The following is an 18,001-nucleotide window of genomic DNA, read 5'->3' on the forward strand; positions in this document are numbered from 1 at the left end:
CAGAAGCATCACTGACCTTATTCCCCAGCTTCAGTCTCGGCAACAGAGCGAGACAATGTTTCAAAAAAAAAAAAAATTTCTGACAGGTATTAAACCAAAGCTGAAAAATACATGAATAAAATACATTAGACTAGGTTTGGGGATAGAATGTGTGTAAAAAATGGTTCTCAAACTTGAATATACTACTGACTTTTTGGAAAGGAGAAGACATAGATTCTTAAGAATGTGGAACTCTGGTTTGAGAGGTACTGAGTTTAAAGTTTTATTATAAGACAATGTCTTTTAGGCCTGGTACAGTGGCTCACACCTATAATCCCAGCACTTTGGGAGGCTGAGATGGGAGGATCCCTTGAGCCCAGGAGTTTGAGACCAACTGGGCAACATAGTGAGACCCTGTCTCTGCAAAAAATAAATAGATGTCTTTCAGCTACAAATTACAAAGCTTTATCTTTATAACAATACAAGGACTTATTTTTAGATATTCACAAAAACAAAAATACAAAATTAAAAATTTATTGTAGAATTTGCAAACTTCAGAGAACACAGCTATTGAGTGTTTAGAAAATAAAAGATAATTTAAGATTGCTTATTTAGGGTCTTGAAATACCTCAGGGTCATGATATTCAACTCCATTTCTACAAAACTATTCAGCAGCGTAAATATAGGAGAGCTAGATGAATTTCTTTTGATTACACTGCCTGGAAAAGTCTTGAATTATCGTAGACTGAACAAGTGTTTTTTCGTTTTTTTTTCTGGAGACAGGGTCTTGCTTTGTCACCCAGGCTGGACCAAAGAGGTCGAGGATGCAGTGATTGAGGCTGCAAATGCAGTGGTGCGATCATGGCTCACTTCAGCCTCGATCTCCCGGGCTCAAGTAATCCTCCCATCTCAGCCTCCCGAGTAGCTGGGACTACAGGCACACACCACTGCACCTGGCTAATGTTTAAATTTTTTTGTAGAGACAGTGGTCTCATTATGTTGCCCAGGCTGGTCTTGAACTCCAGGGCTCAAGCGATTCTCCCGCCTCAGGCTCCCAAAGTATTGAGATTACAGGCGAGAGCCACCATGCCTGGCTGTGAACAAGTTTTTTGATGGCCTACCATATGCCTTGCACTCTGCTGCATGCTATGGGGTATAGAGTAAGACAAAGTCACGACCCTGCTCTCAGAGTTTCTGTTCAAGTGATAAAATATGCAAAGGGAAAAATAATAAATACTTAATCTAGTGCAACAAGAGCGAAACTCCGTCTCAAAAATTAAATTAAGTTAAATTAAATAAATAAATAAATAAATACTGCAATGAAGTATGTGAGGAAGTTGCCTTCACCCTAGGAAGGGAAATGATAATTACAATTCCTTACATGTCTAACAGCAGTGTTACAGATTGCAAAGCGCTTTGGTACTTAGCATCTCAGCTAACCATTGGAACAGTAATTTGGTAGAATGCAGATTATCACACTCACCTGACTGGATGTTACAAATACTAAAAGCTACAAAGCACCGGGCACTCTTCCCAACGAAAGGGTGGGATGGGACAGTTCATAGGTAACCCACCGAGGGTTGGCGACTAACCTAAAGGATTAACAGCACCGTTGTTTTTTGTTTGTTTTTAACACTCAATACGTCCTAGATCCTGTGCTAAGGGATTTATAGACATCATCTAATTTGATTCCCACCTGTCTATGAGCAGGTACTATTATCATCCCCATTTCACAGAGGACAAAAGTGAAACACAGAGGTAACGGGTAAGGTCACCTTGCCAGTGGGGGCGAGACGTGAACCTCGGCAAATTGACACAACGCCTGCACTTTCTTGTCCAAGGTCATGGCGGTGTGAGGTAGGCTGGGGAAGGGAGGGCGCTGACCTGTCAGATACTTGTTCCTGGGTGAGCTTCTTGTCGCTCTCCAGCAGGATGGACACGTAGTGACGGATCATGCCTACGAAGAGTGATAACGATGGGTAAGACCACCCAGAGGCAGATGTTGGAGTCAAGCAACAGTTCTGGCCCTGCCATCTTCACTGAAAGCTGGCTCCCAGCCGGTGATGGGCGAGCTTCTCTTCACCGGGTCGCAGTTGCTTCTCTCTGACGTCGCCTCTGGGCCTTCTCTCGCCCCCATGCCCGGCTAGCACAGAACTCTGCTGCAGCGGTGAACCCAGCTTACTGCCTTCAGCTGGGCTGCCCAGCCTTCCACTTCCGGCGCGAAAGTTGGCGTCACGTCATGGCGCGCCTCGGTGGCGTCAGAGCGGCGTCGGGCCTGGCGGGAAAGTCGAAAACTACGGGCGGCGACGGCTTCTCGGTGAGTAAGTGGAGCAGTGGTCGTAGTCTCTCGAGGCCCCGCTCCCCTGCGGCCTAATCTCTAAGTCCGGGCCGCGGTCGGCGTTCTCCTCTGGGGCTCCGCGCCCCGAACCTTGGCTTCTTCATCTGCCCTGAGATGGGATAATCCCCACAGGTACCTTTCTGCGTCATTAAAATGGGAAAACGAGAAAGGCTTTTACCCTCACCCGCTTCCCGATGAACTAATCCAGGCAGTCGGCCTCATCTCACTTCTGTTGGGCTTTTCTGGAAGCCAGATGGTATCGCACGTGTTAAAGGCGGGTGCCTGGAAGCCGGACGTGCTGACATGACTTAGTTTTTCCATCTGCAAGATGGCTGATAATGGTTATCCGTATTAACCGAAGCGGCGATAAATAAAAAGCTTAGCACAGCGCCTGGTACCTCGTAAATGTTAACCATTATTAGAAGTCATTATAATCATGAAGAGTAAGTATAGGTGGTGAAGAGCGCAGGTGCTGGAGCCAGGCTGTCCGAGTTAGAATCCCAGTTCTACCCGTGATGATGAGAAGAATAATGGTACCCACCTCAGAAAGTTTTGTGGGAAATAAATGAATTATTAAATATAAAGCACTTGAAACAGTTCTTGTTAGTTTTTAGCATTTCCCCTGCCCTGCGAGGTTTTCTCACTCTGAATATTCTGAGAAATTTTCCTTATGCCGGTAACTATGCTGGGCATTAGGGACATTGAGTAAGTGAGACTGGGTTCCTGCTCTCAGAGAGCCCCGGTCTAGTGTAAGCTAAGGGCCCCTAGATAAAGTGGAGCAGGGAAGCTGCAGTAGCAAACTCCCTTAGGGATAGGAGGAACACTTTTCAAGGAAGATGACATTCGATTGAATGTTTAGATCTGAGTAGGAATTTCCAGGCAAATAAGAGCACTTCAGATGAAAAGAACACCTTTGTGCAAAGGCACTGAGACCACGAAGGTTCTGATTTACAAGATTATGTGATTCAGGCACTCCCCCACCTCTGCTGTCTCATTTCCAACTCCACATCTCCTTGTTTCAGTATGAGTGTTTATTTGCCTGGACTCCTCTTCTCCTACCTCTTCTACTGGCTAACTGCTGTTTCAGCCTTCAAGTCCCTGCCTAAAAATCACTTCTTCAGGCCGGGCGCGGTTGGCTCACGCCTGTAATCCCGGCACTTTGGGAGGCCGAGGCGGGCGGATTACGAGGTCATGAGATCAAGACTATCCTGGGTAACACGGTGAAACCCCGTCTCTACTAAAAATACAAAAAATTAGCCGGGCGTGGTGGCGGGCGCCTGTAGTCCCAGCTACTTGGGAAGCTGAGGCAGGAGAATGGCGTGAACCCGGGAGGTGGAGCCTGCAGAGAGCCGAGGGGGCACAACTGCACTCCAGCCTGGGCGACAGAGCAAGACTCCGTCTCAAAAAAAAAAAAAAAAAATCTCACTTCTTCAGGCCGGGCGGCTCACACCTGTAATCCCAGCACTTTGGGAGGCCGAGGTGGGTGGATCGCTTGAGGTCAGGAGTTTGAGACCAGCCTAGCCAACATGGTGAAACCCTGTCTCTACTAAAAAAAAAAAAAAAAAAAATTCAAGGAGATTGTCCCTAAGAAATTGTCCTTGCTTCTCTTTACCACCCCTACTAGGAACTAGACTAAATTTCCTAGTAAGCCCTCATAGAACCTGTACTTTTATAGCACTTACATAACTGTAGTTCAGTACATTAAGGCTATTTGTTAGTATACTGTAAATTCCCTGAGGACAGGGATCATGTCTGTCTAGTTCACAGTTGTAACCCCAGCACCTAACACAGTCCCTAACATAGTATTGAAATAATGAATTAAAGGACAGGTACATTGGGGATAGATAATGGAGGGTCTTGAATCTCAGATGGAGAGCGATGGGTTTTATCCTTCAGCAACAGCGAAGTAGTCTGCCTAAAGAGGCAACTAAGACTTGAAAGGAAGGTAGTATTGACTAGATGTAAGAGTTAAAATTTGCTTAGCACCTAGATTTAGGTAGCATTAATATGGAGATGTGAGCCCCTCTGATTTTGGATAGAGCAGTTTTCTTTGAACAATAGCTTTAACTTCTCAGAATTTATCTTCTAGAGGGTTAACTTCTGTTTCCCGATTTTGCTCCAGGAAGTAATTTAAGTGCATATACTTAAGTGCATAAGACATTGGTCAAAATGGTTTCCAAAAGAAGACTGTCAAGATCTGAGGATAAAGAGAGCCTGACAGAAGATGCCTCCAGTAAGTATCTAGTCATTTGTTGCCTTATTTCCTGTAGCAATGTGTGAGGCATGTGAGAGATATAAAGTTCCTGCTTTTCGAGTGCTGAGAATCTTTAGTGTAATGAATGGAGTACACAGAATTAAGGGAGAAATACCAGATTTGGGACTGAGTTTTTGCCTCGAATTCTGCATGTAACTTTGAGTATGACCACAGCCTCTGGACCTCAGTCTCCACATCCATAAGAGGAATTAGTGTTACAGACTTTTTCTGCTATACATCATTTAGGTGTTGAGACACAAAGACATAACATAGTCTCTACCCTTAAAAAACTTTATGGTCTTTCTTCCTTTCTTGGAAAAAAAAATATTATGATCTAGACACATGCTATGTTAGTGATGTGAAAGGAAAAATATATCAAAGCAAGCAAACCAGAGGCAAAGAAACAGTGCAGACTCTGCCCATATGAGAAATAGTTGACAAAGATCCCAAGAGTTCCAGATATAATGAGTTGATGGCCGGGTGCTATCACTCACACCTGTAATCCAAGCACTTTGAGGGACTGAGGTGAGAGGATCACCTAAAGCTAGGAGTTCAAGACCAGCCTGGGTAACATAGTGAGACTCCATCTCTACAAAAAATTTTTTTAGTTAGCTGGGCGTGGTGGTGTGTGCCTGTGGTCCCAGCTACTGAGGAGGCTGAAGTGGGGGGATCACTTGAGCTCAGGAGGTCGAGGGTGCAATGAGTCAATAACAGCACCACTGCACTCCAGCCTAGGCGACAGGGTGAGAGAGACCATGTCTCAAAAAGGGAGTGGGGGACGGGGAGGTTGATCGTTCGTTTATTGCTCTCATCTACTCTATTAAAGCAGTTCTATCTCGATTTGTGTTGGTTTGTTTTTATTTTACTAGGTTTTTTGGAAACAGGTGGTGTTCGGTTACATAAATAAGTTCTCTAGTGGTGATTTCTGAAATTTTGGTGCACCTATCACCTGAAGAGTGTATAGTGTACCCAATGTGTATTTTTTCAACCCCTAACCCCCCTTCCACACTTTCTCTCGAGTATCCAAAGTCCATTATATCATTCTTGTTGTTGTTGTTGTTGTTTGAGACGGAGTCTCACTCTGTCACCCAGGCTGGAGTGCAGTGGCACAATCTCGGCTTACCGCAACCTCCACCTCCCAGGTTCAAGCGATTTTCCAGCCTCAGTCTCCCGAGTAGCCGGGATTACAGGCGCCAGCCACCATGCCCGGCTGATTTTTTTGTATCTTTAGTAGAGACGGGGTTTCACCATGCTGGCCAGGGGGTGTCTGGAACTCCTGACCTCAAGTGATCCATCCACCTCGGCCTCCCGGAGTGCTAGGATTACAGGCTTGAGCCACCACACCTGGCCCATTATATCTTTTTTTTTTTTTTTTTTTTTGAGATGGAGTTTGGCTCTTGTTGCCCAGTCTGGAGTGCAGTGGCACAATCTTGGCTCACTGCAACCTCCGCCTCCTGGGTTCAAGCAATTCTCCTGGCTCAGCTGCCCAAGTAGCTGGGATTACATGTACATGCCACCATGCGTGGCTAACTTTTATATTTATAGTAGAGAAGGGGTTTCACTGTGTTAGTCAGACGGGTCTCAAACTCCTGACCTCCGGTAATCCACCCACTTCAGCCTCCCAAAGTGCTGGGATTTTGGACGTGAGCCACCATGCCGGGCCTCATTATGTCATTCTTAATGCCTTTGCATTCTCATAGCTTAGCTTCTACTAACTTGTGGATTGAAGAGTTATTTCTTACTAGGTTATTGGAAGTTAAGTCTGATTCTTGGTCAATTCAACCGAAATAGATGAAAATGCTTGCTGAACAGCAATTATTTTTTTTTTTTTGAGACGGAGTCTTGCTCTGTCCCCCAGGCTGGAGTGCAGTGGCGCGATCTCGGCTCACTGCAAGCTCCGCCTCCCGGGTTCACGCCATTCTCCTGCCTCAGCCTCCCGAGTAGCTGGGACTACAGGCGCCCGCCAACACGCCTGGCTAATTTTTTGTATTTTTAGTAGAGACGGGGTTTCACCGTGTTAGCCAGGATGGTCTCGATCTCCTGACCTCGTGATCCGCCCGCCTCGGCCTCCCAAAGTGCTGGAATTACAGGCTTGAGCCACCGTGCCCGGCTAAACAGCAATTATAATGATAAAAATTGTGAGTCCAAAACCATGTAAGGAATAGGCTTGATTTAGAAATGGAAACTGTGGGCCGGGCACGGTGGCTGACACCTGTAATCCCAGCACTTTGGGAGGCCAAGGCAGGCAGATCACCTGAGGTTAGGAGTTCAAGATCAGCCTGGCCAACACAGTGAAACCCCATGTCTACTAAAAATACAAAAATTAGCTGGGCGTAGTGTCATGCGCCTGTAATCTCAGCTACTCCGGAGGCTGAGGCAGGAGAATTGCTTGAACCCAGGAAGTGGAGGTTGCAGTGAGCTGAGATCATGCCACTGCACTTCAGCCGGGGCAACAGAGCAAGACTCTTATCTCAAAAAAAAAAAAAAAGGAAGTTGTGAAGCTCCAATGGTTGATTAGTAATGGGATTATAGAATTAGAATATAGATAAATTGGTAGAAAATTTGAAACTGAAGAGGAATAATACAGGAAATTACTGAAAGTAAATGTTATACTTTGGAAATACTGTTCTCCAAAAGAGAAGAGACTTCTGAATTAAGTTTATTAGAAGGGATTTGGGTTCTCTTGGTCGGTAATGAACAAACAATCTTTCATTCTGATTATGTTTTACATTTCATTCAGGAAGGTAGTGGTCTTTGTTGCATTCTGATTAAGGCTTTATTAGAAAGAGGGAGAGGAGGCTGGGCGTGGTGGCTCACGCCTGTAATCCCAGCACTTTGGGTGGCCAAGGCGGGCAGATCATGAGGTCAGGAGATTGAGACCATCTTGGCTAACACTGTGAAACCCCATCTCTACTAAAACTACAAAAAATTAGCCGGGCGTGGTGGCGTGCACCTGTAGTCCCAACTACTGGGAGGCTGAGGCAGGAGAATGGCATGAACCCGGGAGGCGGAACTTGCAGTGAGCCAAGATTGCACCACTGCACTCTAGCCTGGGCGACAGAGTGAGACTGTCTCCAAAAAAAAAAAAAAAAAGAGGGAGAGGAATTGAAGAAGGAAAAAACAGAATGGCATCATTAAGGGAGAAGAGTAAATTTTAAACTTGGCTTCAAGTACCTGTTTGTTTCTTGTTTCTTTTTTTTTTTTTGAGAAGGAGTCTCACTCTTTCACCCAGGCTGGAGTGCAGTGGCGCGATCTCGGCTCACTGCAGGCTCCGCCCTCCAGGGTTCACGCCATTCTTCTGCCTCAGCCTCCCACGTAGCTGGGACTACAGGCGCCCGCCACCTCGCCCGGCTAATTTTTTGTATTTTTATTTTTATTTTTATTTTTATTTTATTTTTTTTTTTTTGAGACGGAGTCTCGCTCTGTCGCCCAGGCTGGAGTGCAGTGGCGCAATTTCGGCTCACTGCAAGCTCCGCCTCCTGGGTTCACGCCATTCTCCTGCCTCAGCCTCTCCGAGTAGCTGGGACTACAGGCGCCCGCCACCGCGCCCGGCTAATTTTTTTGTATTTTTAGTAGAGACGGGGTTTCACCGTGGTCTCGATCTCCTGACCTCGTGATCCACCCGCCTCGGCCTCCCAAAGTGCTGGGATTACAAGCGTGAGCCACCGCGCCCGGCCAATTTTTTGTATTTTTAGTAGAGACGGGGTTTCACCGTGTTAGCCAGGATGGTCTCGATCTCCTGACCTCGTGATCCCCCCGCCTCAGCCTCCCAAAGTGCTGGGATTACAGGCGTGAGCCACCGCGCCCGGCCCTGTTTCTTGTTTCTTATTTCTTTTTATGGGTTGAAAGTCTTGGGATTAAACCTATCTGAGCATTGTAGTCAAAGATATGATACAGGAGAAACTTCCCCATTCTGTCTACCCTTTATTCAGATCATTGAGTCTCAGATTTGGTGTGTATCAGGATTATTATCTGAAGAATGTAAAAAATTTGGATTCCTAGGTCCCATTCCCAAGATTTTGACTCAGTAACTCTGGTATATGTCATGGAATATGCCTTTTTTTTTCTTCGAGACGGAGTCTCACTCTGTTGCCCAGGCAGGAGTGCAGTGGCACTATCTGGGCTCACTGCAACCTCTGCCTCCCGGGTTCAAGTGATTCTCCTGCTTCAGCCTCCCAAGTAGTTGGTATTACAGGCATGCACCACCACACCCAGCTAATTTTGTATTTTTAGTAGAGATGGGGTTTCACCACGTTAGCCAGGCTGGTCTTGAACTCCTGACCTCAGGTGATCAGCCTGCCTCGGCCTCCCAAAGTGCTGGGATTACAGGCGTGAGCCACTGTGCTCGGTTGGGAATATGCATTTTAATAAGCTTCCCAGGGATTCCAGTGCAGTGGTTTGCAGGCAACAGCTTGAGAGACACTAGCTAGTTTAGTATTTGGGTGGAAAACATTTCCATGGGTTATTCTTGTTAGGCACTTGTTTGTTTGAATTTATTTTTTTAGAGATGGGGATTTCACTCTGTCACCCAGGCTGGAGTGCAGTGGTACTATCATAGCTCACTATAGCCTCAATCTCCTGGGCTCAAGTTATTCTTCCGCCTTAGCCTCCGAAGTAGCTGGGACTACAGGTGCGCGTCTCCTCACCTAACTAGTGTGTGTGTGTGGAGGGCGGGGGAGATTGTGGGAGGGGGGTCTCACTTTGTTGCCCAGGCTGGTCTTGAACTCCTGGCTTCAAGTGATCCTCCTGCCTTGGCCTCCTAAATTGCTGGGATTACCACATGAGCCACCTTGCCTGGCCAGAAATGGCACATTTTGAATTCTTCAAATGAAAATATGTGAAAATAATTCTATTGGTTTGTTCGTTTGTTTGGAAGCCACTATTGCTGAAGATAGTTTATTTCACTACAGCATCAATCCTAGTATAAATTTTAAGGACATATCAGTTTTCCTCTCAGGATTATTATTCCTGGGTTTAAGTTTTAATTTGAAAATTTTTCTATTTTCAGAAACCAGGAAGCAACCACTTTCCAAAAAGACGAAGAAATCTCATATTGCTAATGAAGTTGAAGAAAATGACAGTATCTTTGTAAAGCTTCTTAAGATATCAGGAATTATTCTTAAAACGGGAGAGAGCCAGAATCAACTAGGTAATATTTTAATCTAATTTTATTCTCTGGGTTTAATGAAATAGCTCAGGACTGAATCATGGGTTTTCTAAATGGAGAGGCAATGAAGATTAGAAATGAGAGGGCCATCCATCTTGAGACAAAGTTGAAATTGCTTTATAGAAAATGGTACAGTCAGGCCGGGCGTGGTGGCTCACGTTTATCATCCCAGCACTTTGGGAGGCTCGAGGCAGGCGGATTGCCTGAGCTCAGGAATTTGCCTCCAGCCTGGGTAACACGTTTCTACTAAACTACAAAAAATTAGCCGGGCATGGTGGCTTGTGCCTGTAGTCCCAGCTGCTCGGGCGCATGAGTCAGGAGAATTGCTTGAACCCAGGGGGCAAAAGTTGCAGTGAGCCAAGATCGCACCACTGCACTCCAGCCTGGGTGAAAAGAGTGAGACTCCATTTCCAAAAAAACAAAAAAAGGAAAAAGAAAATGGTACAGTCTTTGGTCCTCATTACTCCGTGTTAAGTAAAGCATTTCTCATCCTTTTATTAGAAAAAATATTGTATATTATTTATTTTGTTTTCCTATGAAAAAATAAATATCTAGAAAGCAGCTGTATCAGTGTCAGAATAATTTCAGAAGAAAATTTATAAAGCCATATAAGATTCTGTTTTTTTTTTTTTTTTTTTTTTGAGACGGAGTCTCGCGTTGTCACCCAGGCTGGAGTGCAGTGGCGCTATCGCGGCTCACTGCAAGCTCCGCCTCCTGAGTTCACGCCATTCTCCTACCTCAGCCTCTCCGAATAGCTGGGACTACAGGCGCCTGCCACCACGCCCGGCTAGTTTTTTTGTATTTTTAGTAGAGACGGGGTTTCACCATGGTCTCGATCTCCTGACCTCGTGATCCGCCTGCCTCGGCCTCCCAAAGTGCTGGGATTACAAGAGTGAGCCACCGCGCCAGGCCTAAGATTCTGTTTTGGGGAACAGATTATTCTATCTTGCTAAGGTTATGGCAGGTCTTTTTTAGAACACTTAGTGGCTATCTGCTATCAAAGCTAAGTCTTTTTTTTTTTTTTGAGATGGAGCCTCGCTCTGTCGCCCAGGCTGGAGTGCAGTGGCGCGATCTCTGCTCACTGCGAGCTCCGCCTCCCAGGTTCACGCCATTCTCCTGCCTCAGCTTCCCAAGTAGCTGGGACTACAGGCGCCCGCCACCATGCCCGGCTAATTTTTTGTATTTTTAGTAGAGACGGAGTTTCACCATGTTAGCCAGGATGGTCTCAATCTCCTGACCTTGTGATCCACCTGTCTCAGCCTCCCAAAGTGCTGGGATTACAGGCGTGAGCCACCGCGCCCGGCCAAAGCTAAGTCTTTTATGTGAATTTAGACAGAACCCCATGACTCTGAGCTGGACACGGTGGCTCATGCCTGTAATCCCAGCACTTGGGAGGCTGAGGAGGGTATATCACGAGGTCAGGAGATTGAGACCATCCTGGCTAACACAGTGAAACCCTGTCTCTACTAAAAAAAAAAAAACAAAACGCGCCTGTAGTCCCAGCTACTTGGGAGGCTGAGGCAGGAGAATCACTTGAACCCGGGAGGCGGAGGTTCCAGTGAGCCGAGATCACGCCACTGCACTCCAGCCTAGGCAACAGAGCAAAACTCCGTCTCAAAAAAAAAAAAGATTTGGCTCTGAAATTAGGTTGAAAATATTTTTATTGGTTTCATCAGGCAAGAAACTTGGGTTTTTAGAGAAGGAAAACTATGGTAGGAAACCGGTGACCAGCTCTTCTTTTTTCTGCATAGCTGTGGATCAAATAGCTTTCCAAAAGAAGCTCTTTCAAACCCTGAGGAGACACCCTTCCTATCCCAAAGTATGTATTTTTCCCCTGGTATTTTTGCTTGTGCCAGCATAACTCTAGAATTTGGAATTTAAGGACACTGGTATAAAGTTGAGTGGGCTAGAATGATTTTTAACAGCAAATATTAAACTAAAAATTTTATTCTTTTTTATTTTTTAAATCTCCTTAAGATAATAGAAGAATTTGTTAGTGGCCTGGAATCTTACATTGAGGATGAAGACAGTTTCAGGAACTGCCTTTTGTCTTGTGAGCGTCTGCAGGATGAGGAAGCCAGGTGTGGAGAGGAGGCCTGGAATCTTGCTGAAATTCAGTCTGTTCTGCTAACTGCATGGGGCTGGGGAGGGAGAGCACAGTTGTTTCAAATTTCATTTTTGGTGTAAGCTCTCTTTTCCACAGAGTTTAAGTTTAAAATTCCTAAGCTTGTGGTTATGAGTCTAAACATCAGTGTTTTCTAGAATGTGTTTCACCTATGTTGACAGAATTTCAAATCTCTACCTCTCCCTTGCAAAGAGCCATCTGCTCATTTCTGTATTTCTTGTCTAACAGGGTAGTTCCTCTTTAAAGATTATGTATTTAACCAATTTTATTGAGAAAAGATGATAAAAGCATTAAAACAAGGAAAGCAAAGTGGAAAACAGATTTCTTTTTTTTACAGTATGGGTGCATCTTATTCTAAGAGTCTTATCAAACTGCTTCTGGGGATTGACATACTGCAGGTAAGACTCACTTTTTCTGTGAACATTTGATGGATGAGGTTTGTGGTGTATGCTCAAGTCTAAATAGCGGGAACACAGGATAGAGTAGGGTTAATTGGAGAATTTGGGTTTGTAACAGCTTTAGCACAGCCCTGTTGCTGTGATGGGTTTGGTAGGGTAATGTCTGTGTTTTAAAACTGTGCTTATTAGCCTAATACATCTGGCTATTTATTCTCTCTGCATCTGATTCCTGTTCTTAAAGCTGCATCCTGTGTATCTCTGAGTACTTGGTAATCTTTATCATATTCATATCTACATCATCTCCCATTTAGCTTTTTAGATGCTTATGTAACTTAATTTTGTCCTTCTCCTCCTCCTCTTCTCTTTTAATACATTAAGTAGACAATACATTAATATGATTTAAATATCTCAAGTTATACAAATGTATATAGAGCAGAAAACTTCCCTCCACCCCATTCTCCATTTTTCCTCTTCTCCCCTATTGTTAATCTTTTCACACTCTTAAACTCTTCCTTTTCACTGGAAATCTTGAAGATAATTTAGTTATTTTAAGTCTAAGAGCTCCCTTGTTCCTCTGGAGAGCTCCCCTTGCAACTTACTTGATTTAAAGTCTGTATTTTGTGGATTAACCGTTATCATATTTAATAATATTTTAATTATCTGATTATTTTAACTTTGCCTTGATAATCATTTTCAGTTTTTCAGAAGACAAAGTAAGTCTTTGCATTCCAATAGCATATTCTAAAAATGAAGACATATTCATGTGGATATCCTTGTAATAAGATATCAACTTTAGCAAAGTGTTTATTCCAGGAGCTGTAGTTGGAAAGAGAATTATACATTTCTTTTTTTTTTTTTTTTTTTTTTTAAGTCAGAGTCTCCTCTGTCATCCAGGCTGGAGTGGAGTGGTGCAATCTCAGCTCACTGCAACCTCTGCCTCCCCCAGGTTCAAGAGGTTCTCGTGCCTCAGCTTCCCAAGTAGTTGGGATTATACATTTCTATTGTGTATTTTGAGATCATCTCCTAACTCCCTATGTCTTCTTTTTTAGCCTGCCATTATCAAAACTTTATTTGAGAAGTTGCCAGAATATTTTTTTGAAAAGTAAGTGGCATTATTATGGAATGTTCAAAGTACCCTGGTGTACTTAAGTTCTCTCTGAAAAGGTTACTCTGAAAACTTTTGGTTTCTCTGAAAGTCATATTTATCATGATGTTTCTTAAGTGACTACTAAAATTTTACTGTAGTGTCTTTGAAGTTTCATCTATTAACATGACTTTGTAAAAATAGATAGGATTACTGTTAAAAGTAACTATTGGCCTGGTGCGGTGGCTCACACCTGTAATCCCAACAGTTTGAGAAGCTGAGGCAGGAGGATTGCTTGAGTTCAGGAATTCAAGACCAGCCTGGGCAATGTAGTGAGACCTTGTCTGTATTTCAAAACAGAATTTTTTTTTTTTAAAGTATCTGTTGCTTATGCTCAGGAATAATCCCTAGTAGAAGGATACACAATATACTGGTAATGGTAGTTGTCTCCAAAGAGGGTAGCCAGTGGTTGGAATTTTCTGAATACTTTTTTTTACCTTTTAAATTTTGTAGTGTGTGTTCAGACAGGGTCTCACTCTATTGCCCAGGCTGGAGTGCCATAGTACGATCATGGCTCACTGAGGCCTCCACCTATCAGGCTTAAGTGATCCTCACACCTCAGCATCATGAGTGCCTGGGACTACAGGTGTGCACCACCCGGTCCAGCTAATTTTCGTGTTTTTTTTTTTTGGTAGAGCTGGGGTTTCCCCATGTTGCCCAGGCTAGTCTCAAAACTTTCAGACTCAAGTGATCCACCTGCCTTAGCCACTCAAACTACTGGGATGTGGCCCTACCTGTTTTTTTTTTTTAATTACTGTGTTAAAAAAGAAATGAACAGCCTAATAGAAAAGTAGACAAAGGTCATGAACAGACAGTTTACAAAGAAGAAATACAAGAACATCAAATATTTAAAAAATTCAATTTTGTTAGCAATCAAAGGCACAAATTTAAAACACTATATCAAAATAGTAAATAATAACTACTAAACAGTAAAATAAATGCATTTTTTCCTACTCTCAAAGGGTCTCCTTGTTGAGTGTAGTGAATAGGCATGCTCGTACATTGCTAGTGAGCATATAAATTAGTTCAGGCATTGATTCGGAAGAGCAATAGATTGTATGTGTCAAAAACCTTAAATTTTGCATACCCTTTAATCCTAATGTCATGTCTCCTAATTTATCCTAAGATAATAACTGTGAATGAAAATGAAATAATACTAGTTTAGTGCTTGCTTTGGCAGCACATATACTAAAATTGGAACAATACAGAGATTAGCATGGCCCTTTTGCAAGGGTGATACCCAAATTTGTGAAGTGTTCCATATATTGAAAAAAGATTACTCTTTAAAAAAAAGAAATGTAAATAATTGAGATGTTCAAAAAATAGAAATATTATGTGCACATTAATGATTGTAAAAGGAACTAGTTAATATCATACATTAATTGAAAAAAACAAACCCAGGTTACACATAGCATTTATATTAGGTTGGTGCAAAAGTAATTGCAGTTTTTGCAATAAGTAGTTCAGTATTTTGTTTAAAAAAGAAGACACACACATATACATATGCATATTAATAGTGTACATTTCTGGAATGACAGGATTATAGTCATTTTTATGTTCTCCTTTTTAATTTTTTCAGAGTCCTGATACAATAATAGTAAGTTTAAAGGTTTATTTATTTTGAGACAGAGTCTTACTCTGTTGCCCAGGCTGGAGTACAGTGGTGCAGTCTTGGCTTACTGCAACCTCTGCCTCTTGGGTTCAAGTGATTCTCCTGCCTCAGCCCCCCAAGTAGCTGGGATTACAGGCGTGCGCGAACCACACCCAGCTAATTTTTGGTATTTTTAGTAGATATGAGGTTTCGCCATGTTGGCCAGGCTGGCCTCGAACTCCTGACCTCAAGTGATCTGCCTGCCTCAGTCCCACAAAGTGCTGGGATTGCAGGAGTGAGCCACTGCACCCACTGAAGGTTTATTTTTTCAAATTTGTTTTAGCTAAATGTCTCATGCTGTATGCTTTACATCCTGGCTAGTCTTTTTCAGTTAAGATTGGCTGCAATTGGCTGGGCGCGGTGGCTCACGCTTGTAATCCCAGCACTTTGGGAGGCCGAGGCGGGAGGATCACGAGGTCAGGAGATCGAGACCACGGTGAAACGCCGTCTCTACTAAAAATACAAAAAATTAGCCGGGCGTGGTGGTGGGCGCCTGTAGTCCCAGCTACTCGGAGAGGCTGAGGCAGGAGAATGGCGTGATCCTGGGAGGTGGAGCTTGCAGTGAGCCGAGATTGTGCCACTGCACTCCAGCCTGGGCGACAGAGCAAGACTCCGTCTCAAAAAAAAAAAAAAAAGATTGGCTGCAATAACAAGGACCATGCTGTCAAGGAGATGGAAGTGTTCCAAAACTTTAGATACAGGAGGCTCGAAGGAAGGTGGAAACTATCATTTTTGGAAAAATGATAATTGAGCCAACTTTTTTTATTTATAAATGATTTTTAGTACTTTTATGAATATAATCTAATTTGACTTTCTATGTTCCCTTAGCAATATATGCTTGCTTTTTTTTTTTTTCGAGACAGAGTCTTGGCTCTGTCACCCAGGCTGGAGTGCAGTGGCACGATCTCAACTCACTGCAACCTCCGCCTCCTGGGTTCAAGCGATTCTCCTGCCTCAGCCTCTCGAGTACCTGGGATTACAGGTAACCACCATCATGCCCGGCTAATTTTTGTATTTTTAGTAGAGATGGGGTTTCACCATGTTGGCCAGGCTGGTCTTGAACTCATGCGATCTGCCCACCTTGGCCTCCCAAAGTGCTGGGATTACAGGCATGAGCCACCGCACCTGACTTATGCTTGCCTTTTTAAGCACTTACTGCGTTGATGTTATTAGTGTCTTACCTTTTAAAAATATTTGTCGTATTCAGTTTTTAAGATTTATTAACATTGTCTTTTTAAAAATTATTATTAAGAGATGCTGTCTAGCCCTGTCATCCCTTCTCTCTAAACCCTCCCTGGATGTAGCCACTGTTCATATTTAGCATGTCTTCTAGACATTTTTCTCAACAAACGTAAGCATATATCTCCTGCATATTGGGTATCACTTGTGTGTCTAGTGCAGTGCCGAATGCATAGTAGGTGTTCAGTAAATGTTAATGGAATGGCTAAAATATTTTGTGCAGTATTAATGCTTGCTGTTATTTTGGCCAGAAAGGCTAAGTTCCCTGTTTTCTCTTCCTAACATTTTAGCAAGAACAGTGATGAAATCAACATACCTCGACTCATTGTCAGTCAACTAAAATGGCTTGACAGAGTTGTGGATGGCAAGGTAGGCTTATGGACTTTATCTCTTGAATTTAAAGAGTATGTTTCTCATATCTTTTGGAAGTTGTATTTTTTTTCTCTTTCTAAACAGAAAATTCATACTTTTCCATCCATCCATTAGCTTTTTCCAATTTTCATAATTTGAGAATCATAGATATTTCACCCTTTAAATTTCAGAAAAGTTTAAATACGAAGAGTAGATATCATTTATTAAATAAATTAAGTATTTGGGAAGATTCCTTTTCAAAGTACAGAGATAAATAACTATGTTTATTTCTCAAATAATTTCAGCTCTGCATTTCACAAGTAGGTAGTCTTTCTTTATTCTGGGTAATGTGCTGCAGTTCTAATAGTGTCCTCTACTGCAGGACCTGACCACTAAGATCATGCAGCTGATCAGTATTGCTCCAGAGAACCTGCAGCATGACATCATCACCAGCCTACCTGAGATCCTAGGGGATTCCCAGCACGCTGATGTGGGGAAAGAACTCAGGTGGATAAACACTCTGTCACCATCTAAGTGAGGCTCAGCTATGGGGGTTCTATCACCGCAGTATGCAAAGAGCAGTAGTAATATGGTCTCTTATATCTAAAAAGAGGATGATACCCACCTTCATGAGTAGGGTATGGAATTTGACTTAAAAAAAAAAGGTATATATTTGAATAGATCCACGTACTTTCTTTTGTTTTTTGAGTTGGAGTCTTGCTCTTGTCGCCCAGGCTGGAGTGCAGTGGTGCGATCTCAGCTCACTGCAACCTCTGCCTCCTGGGTTCACCCCATTCTCCTGCCTCAGCCTCCCAAGTAGCTGGGACTACAGGCACCTGCCACTATGCCTGGCTAATTTTTTTGGTATTTTTAGTAGAGATGGGGTTTCACCGTGTTAGCCAGGATGGTCTCGATCTCCTGACCTTGTGATCCTCCCGCCTCGGCCTCCCAAAGTGCTGGGATTATAGGCGTGAGCCACCGTGCCCGGCCCCACGTACTTTCTTTTAAATGGTATACCTGTTATGAGCGTGAAGTCTGGCTTAGGATTAGGTATCTAAATTTGGCCAATGGTGAAGTTGACCATGATCCCTTAAGTTTCATTAACTTGTTCTTCAGGGGATCCTTAACCCTGGCTGCACATTAAAATCATTTGTGGAGCCTATTAAACATTTACCTTCTTTGGGTTCCTAGGTGATTCATTCTAATGCACAGCCCTGCATCAGACCCCTTGTGGAGACCCATTGCTTACTGTTATTCATTTGAAAAATAGTAATTGGTAGGGCAGTATTGAGGAAGGGGAGAACAATATCCCTAGGTAATAAAGTTTCCATCTTAATGCAACTTTTTATTGTACT

The 18,001-nt window shown here is 43.3% G+C and overlaps 1 protein-coding gene, 1 non-coding gene and 1 pseudogene across 4 annotated transcripts in view; 2 read left to right on the forward strand and 1 right to left on the reverse strand.

Annotated features, from left to right (window-relative positions):
• The window catches only part of LOC116466730 (lipid transferase CIDEC-like), an 87,966-nt pseudogene that overhangs the window by 6,631 nt on the left and 63,334 nt on the right, over positions 1-18,001 (reverse strand).
• LOC116466728 (Fanconi anemia group D2 protein) overlaps positions 2,259-18,001 on the forward strand; it is a 73,464-nt gene continuing 57,721 nt past the window's right edge. For all 3 annotated transcript variants that reach the window (XM_058437253.1, XM_058437254.1, XM_058437255.1), the window contains exons 1-9: positions 2,259-2,449; positions 4,440-4,550; positions 9,580-9,720; positions 11,490-11,557; positions 11,716-11,819; positions 12,201-12,261; positions 13,311-13,363; positions 16,586-16,664; positions 17,029-17,153. In XM_058437253.1, coding sequence (XP_058293236.1) covers positions 4,487-4,550; positions 9,580-9,720; positions 11,490-11,557; positions 11,716-11,819; positions 12,201-12,261; positions 13,311-13,363; positions 16,586-16,664; positions 17,029-17,153 — 695 coding nt within the window. In that variant the 5' untranslated portion in view covers positions 2,259-2,449; positions 4,440-4,486. The remainder of the gene's footprint in view (positions 2,450-4,439; positions 4,551-9,579; positions 9,721-11,489; positions 11,558-11,715; positions 11,820-12,200; positions 12,262-13,310; positions 13,364-16,585; positions 16,665-17,028; positions 17,154-18,001) is intronic.
• Positions 14,570-14,673, forward strand: LOC116467635 (U6 spliceosomal RNA). Its single transcript, XR_004247852.1, has one exon. It is a non-coding gene; the product is annotated as a U6 spliceosomal RNA (small nuclear RNA).

The sequence above is a fragment of the Hylobates moloch genome, unplaced genomic scaffold, assembly GCF_009828535.3.
Source record: "Hylobates moloch isolate HMO894 unplaced genomic scaffold, HMol_V3 SCAFFOLD_4, whole genome shotgun sequence".
In the NCBI taxonomy this organism is placed as follows: domain Eukaryota; kingdom Metazoa; phylum Chordata; class Mammalia; order Primates; family Hylobatidae; genus Hylobates; species Hylobates moloch.